This window comes from Rhea pennata, chromosome 4, assembly GCF_028389875.1.
Source record: "Rhea pennata isolate bPtePen1 chromosome 4, bPtePen1.pri, whole genome shotgun sequence".
NCBI classification, from domain to species: Eukaryota; Metazoa; Chordata; class Aves; order Rheiformes; family Rheidae; genus Rhea; species Rhea pennata.
In genome coordinates, this window is record NC_084666.1 from 47,848,233 (window position 1) to 47,860,955 (window position 12,723).

The window sequence follows — 12,723 nt, forward strand, 5'->3', positions numbered from 1 at the left end:
ACTATTTGAGGAGTCATTTTTATCATATTTTTTTCAGACAAAAACAAGTGTTACACAGAGAAATCCAATATTGAAGACCTGAATAGAAATAAAGGTAGCTATGTTATCATTGGCTTGTTATAACTGTACTTGCACCGCATAGGTAATGTATACACACATTGTGAGTCAGAGTGCTTTCTGGGAAATAAGTATGATAAGTTTTGTTGAAATCAACAATATTTTCACTTGTCGAATGTCACTTTTATACTTGTTGGAATAAAACTTTTCAGTAGTTGTGGAAGTGGAGGAAGCATCAGGGAGAGGGAGGAGGAGGAGAGCTGGCTGTGTACAAGCTCAAATTGTCCAGAGCTTTTCTTCTGTTCCAAAAAGTAATGCATTTGACCAAAAGTAGCCCCTTTGATCATATTTTTGAAAATCAATTAGAAGTTTTTGGGAGGTCTTACTAACACAATCTACTTCAGGTTGCTTTGGCATCCTGACTTTGGTGTGACTCAGAAGGGATTCGGAAAGAATAATTTCTAAGAATAATTAAAAACCAATTTAGCGATACCCTGAGATCAAATATCTTATAGTTCCATTGGGATAGATTTATCATTTATAATCATTTACCTTTTATTGTTTGTACAGGACTGATTTGAAACCAGTATAGAAAGACTTTTTTTGATACAATAGGAGGGAGACTGCTAGAGGCTCAGGTTACGTAGTAGCGTAATATACTGCTCTTTATAGTATGTAAATATGTATTTGACTGATGGAGAAAATGAAACATTAAAAGGATAAGGTTTTGTTATTGACAATATAATGTTCTGAGAATATTCTGTTTTGCCTTTGGGTCTTTTTGCTCTTCTCTGATTTCTTAGCTCTAATTTCTGGTACCTTTTTAACATGTCTAGTTAATTGTTGTTTAATATGCATTGCCTTAAGACAAACTTTTCCTACTGAGCAATCATTGTTTTGAATACCAGGTGCATGGAAATGTTTAAACGAGATTCAAATGAAGAAGTTCAGTATGTAAAAGAATAAGAAAATGTGTATTAATGTATTTAGTAAAATGCACTTTCCTGCTTTGTCAGACCACTATGTTTAGTGATGAAGAAAACAGTAGAAAAGAAAAAGAATCCTTAGCTGCAGTTTATGTTTTGGGAAAAGTTTGAGAACTAAGCTTTAAGTTTCCGAGCTCCTCCAAGTTTTGTCAGAATGAAGGGGATGGATAGGCACTTCTGATACAGAGGATAAAGCTAAAACCTAAATATAATAAAAAGATGGATAAACTAAATTGAATCACAGTAAAATAAAACCTTAACAATTAATCTAGTTAGATATTTTTTTCTTTCAGCATACAAGTAGTAATTTTATTTGGTCAAATGAGCTTTATCAGTATGTGTGTAGACATTTTTCTATTTTTTATGTACCTCAAGCAATATGTTTTTTCCAGCTCAACCATTGGAAAGTCATCTTATTTTGATAAGGTTGTGTAGTTCTTTTCACCTTGCTATTTAGACAGACTGGATGAATAGCTCTCTCCATTTTAAGATTGTCCTCCTTAAGTAAGAATACTTTCTAAAACTGAGTACTTCTGGTAAATGTCTGAATTTCTGTCTTTGGGACATTCTAGGACTCTCTTAATTCTAGTGTTATGTTTTTGCCCAGGATAACAGGTATGCTTAAGAAATACTTGCTTGAAGTTAGTGATCTGCAATATGAAATGTTTTTTTTAACCTTGTATTTTATGGTATTGTGAAGACAGCATCCAGTATGAGTTCACAGTATAACCTTATAATTTGGATAAAGATATTTGTTTTTTTCAGAATCAACTGAAGAAATAGTTGTTAATATATAATTTTTAATGTACTTCCAACAACTCTATTCTTCTAGGTAACTTTTGAAATGCACAAAGAGAATCTTTCTCAAATATACAGGGAATACCAAGGGAAAGGAGGCGAAGGGAGTGGAATAGGTCCTTCAGCTCCCATTAGAACAGTCTTTGGAGCTAGCAAGGAAGCTGAAACTGTAGGAAAGCGACACCATTTGGAGTTAAAAGAAGCTGCTGCTGCTCCTTCCTGTATTATTGATGATCATATGGAGTGCAGTAATGACAAAAATGAGACAAAGCCCTCATCGGATGGTGACCAACAAACTCGTTCAGTGCCTAATCCAGTGAAGGAAATGGAGGGGGAAGATGGGGAGAGTGCACACAATTTAAAAGCAGTGCCATGCTCAGAATTTTCTCCAGAGACAGAAGCAATAAAGCTCAATGTTTCAGAAATTAGTACTGGAATAGCTGAAGCAATTGAAGATTCCCTGAGCAAAGTGCACGAACTTGTACAAGGAAAAGCAGCTGTCACTGCTCCTTCTTTAGCAGAGCAAACTAGTTTGGAAGGTGAAGCTCTTCAAAGTTCAGAAGGACTAGAAAAATCAACACTAGATGTGGAAGAGGAAGATGACTTTGTTGATTTGAAAGAGGAAAGTAGTATGCCTTTGCCTGTAGAAGAGGTAGCAGAAACAGTCAAAGAACATAGCTCTCATGAAAGCCAAGGAACAAAGCAGGAAGAAGTAATAGAGAAGGAACCCGAATCTGTGCTTTTAAAATCTGAAGATACTGAGAGTGTGGATGGGGAAAAGGAAGAAATGGCTTCCTTATCAGAAACAGTAAGTTCTGCAGGTCAAGAAATAGTGACTCAAATGGATTCGGAAGGGGAAAAAAGGCTGGAAGAAGAAAAGATTCTTTGCAGTGGAACCAGAAGAGCTGAAGAGGATGCAAATGCTCATGTACCAGAGCTTGCTGGAGCCTCTGAGAAAAGAATTGCCAAGCTTGATGTTTCTAATGTTGCATCAGATACAGAAAGACTGGAACTGAAAGCCAACACAAGTCTAGAAGCACGTTTGCCCCCTAGATCCCTACCTGAGGTAACTTCTGCTTGTCCTTCATACACCTAGCTTAAAAACAAATGAGAGTGCTTAACACTGATATTTATAAGAAAGAATGTGCCCGTTGACATTTTGGGAATTTTAGTATGAATGGATTTTGAGAGTTGAATGAAGAACACATTTAGCTCTTGATTAAATAGCTGTATTTTGTACTAATTTGTGTTGAGGGAAGTCTAAGTTATTGTTCTTTCTATATCTGTTCATGGACATTCTTGGAGGTTGAATATTGCGCTAGATAAACCCTTAGTCTACATTGATACTGCTATTCTTCTATTTGAAGAACAGAAACATTTGTTTATATATTCTGAGACTATTTTATCTGGAATTTCTTCCATTTCTTCACTCAACCTTCCTTTTAGTTTTTTCAGTCTGACCTCTTATAATTTTCTGGATTTTGAGAAGCAAACATTTATTGTACAGGGAGCTATGGCATTGAATTTTTTTCATGTCATGATGGAATTTGAAAATATTTTTTATGCTAGGTACTCTGCAGATACACAAAAATAAATACTTCTGAAACTACACAATTTGACATGTCAAGTAACTTTGTTCTCCCCTCCCCCCCGCCAAGTGCAATTTAAAATTGGGCTTCAGCTGCCTACTGCAGTTCTCCATCTCTCTAGTCTTTAGTTTCTAACTCAACTTTCCAGGGTTAAATAGTCATCTCTCTGAGTACTTCCCTTCTGCAGAGATACGTGCTAATGGATGCTCTTCGTTCTACACCATTCTTCCTCAAAGGAGGAAAACCATTATCTACAGCAATGTATACCCCCCCTGTGGTAAGGTTGAGTTGCTGCTTGTATATGCTTAGAATGACTGGTGGGCTGGTGCAGGTATAGATTAGTTTGTAGGTTTGGTTTATCCAGTACATAGCATTTGTGTAATAGCTCTAGCTTTATTTGTAACTCTGTGTACTACCTGAGCTTATGCAACTCTAAAGTCAGTTAAGTGCTTTTCAATGTATGCTCCAGAAACTTTTTTTTTTTTTTTTTTTTTTTGTCTACATATTGTGCATTCAGACCTCAAGGCAGCAAGATTCTTCAGGACAAGAGCTAGTAGCTACATCGGATGGACAGAGAAGAGACTCTAGGTCTACTGTGTTTCGTATTCCTGAGTTTAAGTGGTCACTGATGCATCAGCGCTTGCTAACAGACTTGCTCTTTTCCATAGAAACAGATATACAGATGTGGAGAAGGTAAACTTATATGCTTTATATGCAATGATACAGATTGACATTTCATTATAATTAACCTGAAATTTTGTTGAAAGGGCATCAGAGACACTTTTTGACTGGAGTTTTCACATCTGCTGTTTTACCCATTTTTAAGTAGTCTTAATTATTTTTGTGGCCTGTATCCAAAAATTCTCAGATTTATGGTTTACTTTTTAAAAAGACTTTTTACAGACATAAATGTAGAAAGGCTGAGAGCTTGCATGTGCATTTTGACTGAAATCCTGACCACATTTGCATCAGTGATGGTCAGTCAGTTGGATCATGATTTTCATGTTCTTAATATATTTATTTAGAGACCTGCATCTTTTATTAGTATCTAAACAAGGACTAAAAAAAAAAAAAAAAATCTATTTCGAATGCCATGTATTACTTTGAAATTTATACATACCATGTTGCTGCTTTGATAGGTTCTGTGAAACTGAAGATTTCTAGTTTTATGTATTTAAAAATTAATGTGTAACAGGGGTATGGTATAAAATCCTCTTTTTATTTTTTTTTAAAAATATTATTTAAGATGTGACTAAATTATCAGGATATCGTCAGGTACAGATGAAGTGTATTTCTAGTTTAGGTTGTCTCTTGAAAAGTCTGTTCCTGTGTTAAGAGGACTTAAGTTTGTGTGTTCTTTCGTTTTTAATGTCTTTGAGAAGTGGTTAGTGTTTGGTTTGCTTTTCTAAAGATTTAAGTTCAAATCTAATTTATAGCTCTAGGAAAGATTATTACATTGATTGATATAGTGGCTTTTGCTATAGTAGGTAATCATAAGCCAACTTATAACGTATCTTTATCCAAATGATCATTTACCATGCATCTTGATGTTGTTAGCAGGCTATGATCTGGAGAGAATAAAGAACAAAAAGGAAGGATACTTTTTGGTTTAGATTAAGGTATATCATTTGAACCTTGTGGTCATGTGATGTTTGCTGCACCACTACTCACTCTTTGGTTTTAGTCTTTTGAATACATAAAGATGCAAAAATATCACAAAAATAAAGCTGTATTCTGAATGTTACATTTTTTGTAAAACCTGCTTTTTTGGACAGCCATTCTACAAAAACTGTGATGGACTTTGTGAATAGCAATGACAATGTCGTATTTGTACACAACACAATTCACCTCGTCTCTCAAGTGATGGACAACATGATCATGGCTTGTGGTGGCATATTGCCATTGCTTTCTGCTGCTACATCAGCTACGGTAAGAAATATCCTTTTTATTTACAAATTTATCTCCTGTGGGAGGAGGCCTCTCTTTATACAGTGTATTAACTCATTATAACTGTTGTTTTGGGAGACAGGAAAATATGTTGCCATAAACAACTCTTCTCTCTCTGCACCCTTTGCTACCCCCTGTCTTCTCTAAGGTAAACTGGTTGCTTGCCTTCCTTGCCTGAAGATGTGAAAAGAAGTCACTTACAGAGCTTCATTGTCCTGCAATGGTTTACAATAAGATTAAATCTCAATATTAATGATTGTTTCTGGAATACAACCGATCATTACTTTAGAGTCTGACTAGAAATGGACTTCCAACATACATTTTTTTCATCTAAGTTGTATGAATATTATCCTTGTAAAGAAATAAATGCTGCTTTCATTTTTTTTTGCTATGTAGCATGAATTGGAGAATATTGAGCCTACTCAAGGACTTTCAGTAGAAGCATCTTTAACATTTCTCCAGAGATTAATCAACCTTGTGGATGTTCTCATTTTTGCAAGCTCTCTTGGTTTCACAGAAATTGAGTCTGAGAAAAATATGTCTTCTGGAGGAATTCTGCGACAATGTCTCCGTCTGGGTAAGCTGATAAAACCACTTAATTAACATAACTTGCTCCTGCAAAATAGTTACTATTGTCAGATATTTAAAATCAAATTTAGTAAAAGATGCATTGGAATATTTTACTATTTTGCTGTTACTCTAGTCTACAATGCATATAGATATATAGATATTTTTTCTATTTAAATAATTCAAATTAAGTAACTGATTAAATTCTGCTAACCTCAGTGTTGGATACATGTATTGATTTTTATCCATGAAGATCTTTTCTTTTACCATACTTCCCCAAATAGTCCAACAAAAAACACAGCATTGTATATAGAAATGAAATCTTGCAGTGTATATAGAAACAGGAACCTTTACAATGCGTATGAAAGAAGGTCAGTAGATGGAGATATCATATGATGGTAACTGGAAACATAAATTTCTAAAGAGTGTGGTTCAGACTGGTTAGTAGTTGTACCCAGTATTGTAGTGTATTTACAGCAAATGGAATTTGAAGAAAGTGATCACTGTTTAAGATGCTAATGACTATTTTAAAAATAGGAACATACAAGATCATAATCTGGTCCGTTTGTTTAATAAAGGAGGACAGCTGTATGCTGTAAGTTTTTTGTTTGTTTGTTTGTTTTTTGATTACGAAAAATTTATTTTGCATTAGTGCCAGAACAGCCTGTAGCCTCAACAGTAACTAGCCTTCCTCTCCCTTTCTAGGCAATTAAAACTTTGCAGGTAGAGCAAGATTTATGGGATGCAAACAGGTATAGAGGTGGAGTAGATCTTTTTTCCTTTGAAAATAGTATTAGATGATAAAACAAATGCCATTGTGTAGCTTAAATAAATAAATAAATAAAAATAAATTATATAACCTCAGAACATGTTCAGTTTGAGAATAACAAGTTACTGTGAAGCAAGTATTGTTATTGTTTCACTCGTGTAGCACTTGTTTTTATTTCTTGTTATTCTATGATAAGAAACTTAGCTGTCTTCATCCCTCTCACTCCCCAAGTGGTATGCATGGTAATATTTCAATGAGGGATGAAGAAAGGATGTAATAATGCTAACCTACTCATTTTGAATTATTTATTCTATATGTGTTCAAACAGTTTAGTATTAATTTTTATATTTAGAGCATTATTTTGCAAATATTTACAATTTATTGAAACAAAATATTCTTTTACAGATTTGTTTAAAGTTTATAGTTTAAATGGTATACACAAGTATATGATATATTTCTGTAAGGAATACAGCAAAATTATTGACTTTTCTTTTCCCTTCAAGTATGTTCAGTTGCAGTAAGAAATTGCTTGGAGTGCCAGCAGCATGCACAGATGAAACCTGCTGGAGACACTGTGAAGAAACAAAAAACAGTGCAGAGTCTTATAGGAACAGGAAAGTCTGCAGCAAAGGCAAGTTTCAGGCCATGCTCAAACCCACAAAAATTAATTATTATTGTGTACAAAAGGATAAATGTTTAAATTTATACTTGTACCACTGATATATTTTTTTATGGAGCTTAACAGCATGAATACTGGAAATCCTGAAGTAATTTTTCCAAACTATGCATTTAACATTTACATACTTAATCTTATACAGTGAAATAACTCTGTCACAAAAATTTACTTTGCCAAGTTATTTAAGTTTTGTTCTTTAAATCTGAAATGCATATCTGATCTTTGTGCTCTGGACACCCCAAATATGATGTGCAGTGACAAGTTATACACAGAAGTGTTTTTTCCCCCAAATTTTACCTGCTTAAAACAAGAGCTAAGAAATTATTAAATGCAACATTACACACGTCGTGATTTTTGGTAGAATGCTTTAAGAATAGGATCTGAGGCAATTGTGTTTCTTAAATAGAGTCCAGTGGACATTGTGACTGGTGGGATTTCTCCAATACGAGACCATGACAGACTTCTGCAGGATATGGATATTAATCGACTTCGAGCAGTAGTGTTCAGAGACATAGTGAGTTACAAACAAAAATTTTTTTTGTTGATAAATTTCTGTATATATGTTTGCTTAACACTTACTATATGTTACATAGTTTGCCTAAACAGAATTTGCAAAAAATGAATAATGCTTATACTAACTAGGACTGCGTAATACTTTGCAGCTCTTGTATTGTTGGGAATTGGATAGAGGGAGAGATGAAAGTCACTGTCTGCTGGTCAGGGTCTTTAGTGTGTTCTTAAGAGCTGATTAACTGGAGTTCTGCCTAGAGTATTCAAGACTCTTGTGTATTAAGGATGTTGTGTCTGGTGCAAATACTTACTTTCACATGCAGTAAGTAGACAAATTACTGAATATTCATAAAGATGTTTATGTATGCTTTTGGAGAAATTAGTATCTTCCTGCCTAATTACAAATTAGAGGTCAACTGTGATTCCTTTACTTTCCCTCAGAGGAACCAATTTGTGTGTTATATATGGGCGTAGGAATTTTTTTTTTCCTCAAGTCTTCAATTGACTAAAAATAACTTTGCCCTGTGTCAGCAGCTTTATAGCTGATATTGAGGAAATTGAAATTGATTGCTCCAAAAAACCCCTCTGTAAGCAAATATAGTATTATAATGGCTCTGAGTCACTAGTGGCCATGGGCTTGGATGCTAGAACTTATTTTTCAGTAATTGCGCTATTTAGCAAGTATAATGATTTTCACAGTGACTTTTCTTCTATCCAGAATAATGAAGGTTCTTTCATTTTTATCTTTACAGTAATTATTTTAATCTCTACTTTGGTATCAGTGTGCAAAAGAATAACAGGAAGTGGATCTTCCATAAAAATAATCCTAATGATTCAATCTTCAAAATTAATCACATTTTATGTACTCAGATTTTCTTTTAAAAACCCCAGCAGGCACATACCTCTGCTTTTTGGCACATCTAATTCACCAATTTTTCTATTTCACAAAAATGTAAAATGATGCAACAACTCTGCTTTTCTGCTTGTATTGAGCTGTAAAGAAAAAGTAGACTTAAAACATTCCACAATAGATCTTTTAATCCGAGCTGTTTATACCTGCCTCTAAATGTTCTATGTTTGATTTGTATGCAATTTCTAAAATTGCATTCAGCACATAGAAATGTGATTAGCATGATTTCAACATGTATGGAAAGAATTCAAATGGGATTCCAGTTTATTGCCTTAACCACTTAACCACCATTAGTAGTACTTCCACTGGCATATGAACTTTATTTCAAGGAGCTCTACAAACATCACAGGAAAAAATGATAAGAAAAAAGTAGCCTGGTTTTACTGGACCACAGCTTTATTAAGTACATTTGGAAACTGTCTTGAAAAAACTCAGCTAGGAAAAAAATTCTTTTTAATCCTTATCATTGGAGAGAATTTCCATCAACCTCACATTGTGCTTACCTGATGCCAGCCTGTTATAAGGTTATTTTTCTGTCCTGTTCTGTGAAGGTTAATGATTTGGGTAGGGCTAAGAGGTCATTCTTGGGTGTAACAGATGGGACCCAGCTATGTTTTCTCCTTATCAAAAATGTTTCATTAACGTTTCCCAGTATGGCTTATTTAATAATTTTTTATGGAATATGGAGCTTCATTAAGCACTTGGATCATAAGATGAGCTTTATAGTTTAACTTACTTTTTTGAGCTGCTCAGAGGAAGAGAAAAATTGCATGCTATCTGCAGTAGTCAATGCAAGGGAGGGTGAGAGGGAAAGAAACTCTCTTACGCCGATTGGCCAGTAAGGACCCAAATATAAAGTTCTTCTGTGATTCTAAAGTGTACTAAGCTTTGGCAGATTTTTTTGACCAGAGGCTAAAGGGAGCAGACTTTAGCCAGATTCTTATGTCTAGTCAGAAATGACTATGTAGCTCTTTCCTATCTTTCGCTAGGAGTGACTGAGTACTTGAAAGAGACATTTTACCTAGCTCATTAAGATTTATTTTTAATTTTTTTTAAATCTCTCAATAAAATTACAAAATAATACAAATGCAGAAGCTAAACAAAAGCAGCATGCATGATACAGTACATCCATCTGGACAATCTGAGGATAAAATGAAACCTTACCTCAAAATCTGGCATTTGTTTCACTTCTTTCAGTAATGTATAATTATTTATGAATACCTTTCCAGTTTGGTTGAATATGCTTGCACAGTAGTAATTCACAGCAAAGACAGTTAATATCTTGGTAAATTTGAGGAAAAGTATAGTAGAGAAAACACCTGTAAATAAATAAAGGGGGTCTATTCCCTGCACTAATTTGAAGCATATAGTCAAAACATATAACCTTATTCAAATTTGGCGTATTTACGTAAAGAAAATGAAAGGATTAGTGCCACTTGAATATAATTGTTATTCCCCTGCTTTATAGATGAGGCAAATTGTGACTAGAGAATATTGTGTGTCCTTTGCTGACATAATCAGCGTACTCGGTCTGTTTATGGTAGCACTGGGCATACTTCACAGAAAAATAAGTGTGCTGCTGAAATTGTAATGAAGAATCTGTGTGTGTGTGTCTTTTTACAGGAGGATAGTAAACAGGCTCAGTTTTTGGCTTTGGCTGTAGTGTATTTTATTTCTGTGCTCATGGTTTCAAAATACAGAGATATATTGGAGCCCCAGAATGAAAGGAGACCACCAAATCATAGCCAATCATTGAAGGCATCAGAGAATGGAAATAATGAAACTACTGCTCCTGCTACAGGTGAATTGTTAGTTATTTGACCAAACAATATTTTTAGTGTGATTTATGTATCTTAAGAGTCTGTAGAAGTCCATTTGAGATTATGTAGAAATATACACATTCTAACCACTTAAATAAACAACATTATGGTATGTAATTTGCCCTTGTATTTGTGTGCAGCTTTTATTTGTAGGATTTGAGAAGAACCCACAGATTTTTCCCACATAAAGATGGTTAGTCTCTGCTTATTGCGGAAGGACTGCTGTCTTGCTTAAGGTTAAATATATGTAAACATAGATTAGCTGCCTTTTATTTTCACTGTAAGACTGTGTTTTTATTTCTCCTTCTACTCTTCCTTCAGGCAATCAATTCATTTTCATTCTTTGCATTTTTAGTCAATGCTTTCTGTTTCTTTGTTTTTTAAATTTTGAATCTTACAAGCTTTTTCAGACTTCCCAGAAATTAAAAAGATTGTTTTTTCTATTCCAAGTGTCCTATTAAATACTTAGTCTCTAGTAAGGTAAGAGGGGAAATACTTATAGCTATTATTTCACTTATCACCTGTTGGTATTACTTTTTTAGAAGCAATGTGATGAAAGCAGTTCTGTTAATAATGAACTTAAAATGTGTTTTCTGTGTTTGGAATGAAAAGCTGTAGAAAACCCTTTTGGTGCTTCATCTTCAGCTTCCACTGAAGATTCGGAAAGTACAGCATCTGTACGAAGAAGGGACTCTGGTCTCAGAGAGGAAGCAGCTTCAGGTCAAACAAACAGTTCAGATAGTATTAATGAAGAAGAAATTCTGAACATCAGCGCGGGTCCAGATGCTATCAGTGAAGTACTATGCACGCTCTCATTAGAAGTAAATAAATCTCAGGAGGGCGAAAGTGGGACAGGAACTAACAATAGTAAGCCTGCAACTTCTGTGCCAGCTGCAAAAAATGTCAATGTAAAGGACATTCTGCGAAGCTTGGTGAACACACCAGTTGATGGGACTGCTGTGGATTCTGCTCTTCTGCCACCAACCTTCCTTGGAGTTCTTGGTGATGCAGCTGCTGAGCAGCCTGTACAGTTCCATTCCTTTGACAGGTAACGTAACTCCTAAAATATTTAGGCTAATTAAGTTTGCTTTAAGGATTAGAAAAAAATCACACTTTGGTCTTAGCAGATAATGTGTACAATTAAGATAATGTGTGACAATTTATAATCAAGATAAATTGATTTACAAGCAAAATCCTTGACATCACACAGGCATCACATCAGGAAGGTGTTGTGGTATGCTGTGCAAATCATGGGATGTTATGGTGTGCTCTGAAAGGAATTGGTATAGAGTACTTCAGTGAAGCATTAAGAGCAGTTCTGTAGTCCTCTTACAGCTATGTAAGTTGTAAAAGTCATGACAAGAAACGATATGTAGCATATCTTTGCTAGGGGGACATTACAGCAAGAATAAGGTATATAAAGAAGGGGAGCAGTCTTTAATTGCGATGTTCACTCTTCAAAAGACTATGGAAATGAAAAATGACTAGCCACTGAGTTTTACCTGAAGATCTTAAGGCCAGCACTGCTTTTTAAGAGTTGCCTTCTGCCTCTATACATGTTATAGCGAAGAAACACGATGGCAAAAGGGCAAAGGAATAGCCTGGGAGTGACTGCAAGTTCTTCTTTTCTTTTCTGTTTTCCAGTTCCTAATAACTGCAGTACTTGCAGAATGTTACTGTCTCCTCCTATCTCCTCCATTGCTATGCATCTCAAATTACCTTCATGATCATTGTGCTTTGCTCTTTGAAGTGTTTCTGTGTTCCAGTGATGTAGTTACCGAATCATGTTATGTGCCACAATGAAATGCATTAATTCGAGGAAATAGTTTTTACAAATCCTGAAAGACCTTCTTTATCCTGAAAAAAAAAAAAAAAAAAAAAAGTCCTGAAAGGTCCTTCTTTAGAGGAGCATTTTACAATCAAAAACCAAGATGTTTTTTCTGGACATTCCTCCACATAGGGAACAAACAGGAGGAGCTGGAGATCTGTATGTGATTGCAGGGCTGTGATCTCATTGCAGTCATGGAGACGTGGGATAGCTCACGTGACTGGAATGCTGCCATGGATGGATATGTGCTTTTTAGGAGAGACAGG

The 12,723-nt window shown here is 34.9% G+C and overlaps 1 protein-coding gene across 1 annotated transcript in view; it reads left to right on the plus strand.

Moving 5' to 3' along the window:
• Positions 1-12,723, plus strand: part of LRBA (LPS responsive beige-like anchor protein) — a 402,463-nt gene that overhangs the window by 82,222 nt on the left and 307,518 nt on the right. Inside the window, exons 23-30 of the mRNA XM_062573872.1 lie at positions 1,876-2,907; positions 3,948-4,123; positions 5,206-5,359; positions 5,774-5,954; positions 7,217-7,344; positions 7,796-7,903; positions 10,433-10,610; positions 11,242-11,677. Coding sequence (XP_062429856.1) covers positions 1,876-2,907; positions 3,948-4,123; positions 5,206-5,359; positions 5,774-5,954; positions 7,217-7,344; positions 7,796-7,903; positions 10,433-10,610; positions 11,242-11,677 — 2,393 coding nt within the window. The remainder of the gene's footprint in view (positions 1-1,875; positions 2,908-3,947; positions 4,124-5,205; positions 5,360-5,773; positions 5,955-7,216; positions 7,345-7,795; positions 7,904-10,432; positions 10,611-11,241; positions 11,678-12,723) is intronic.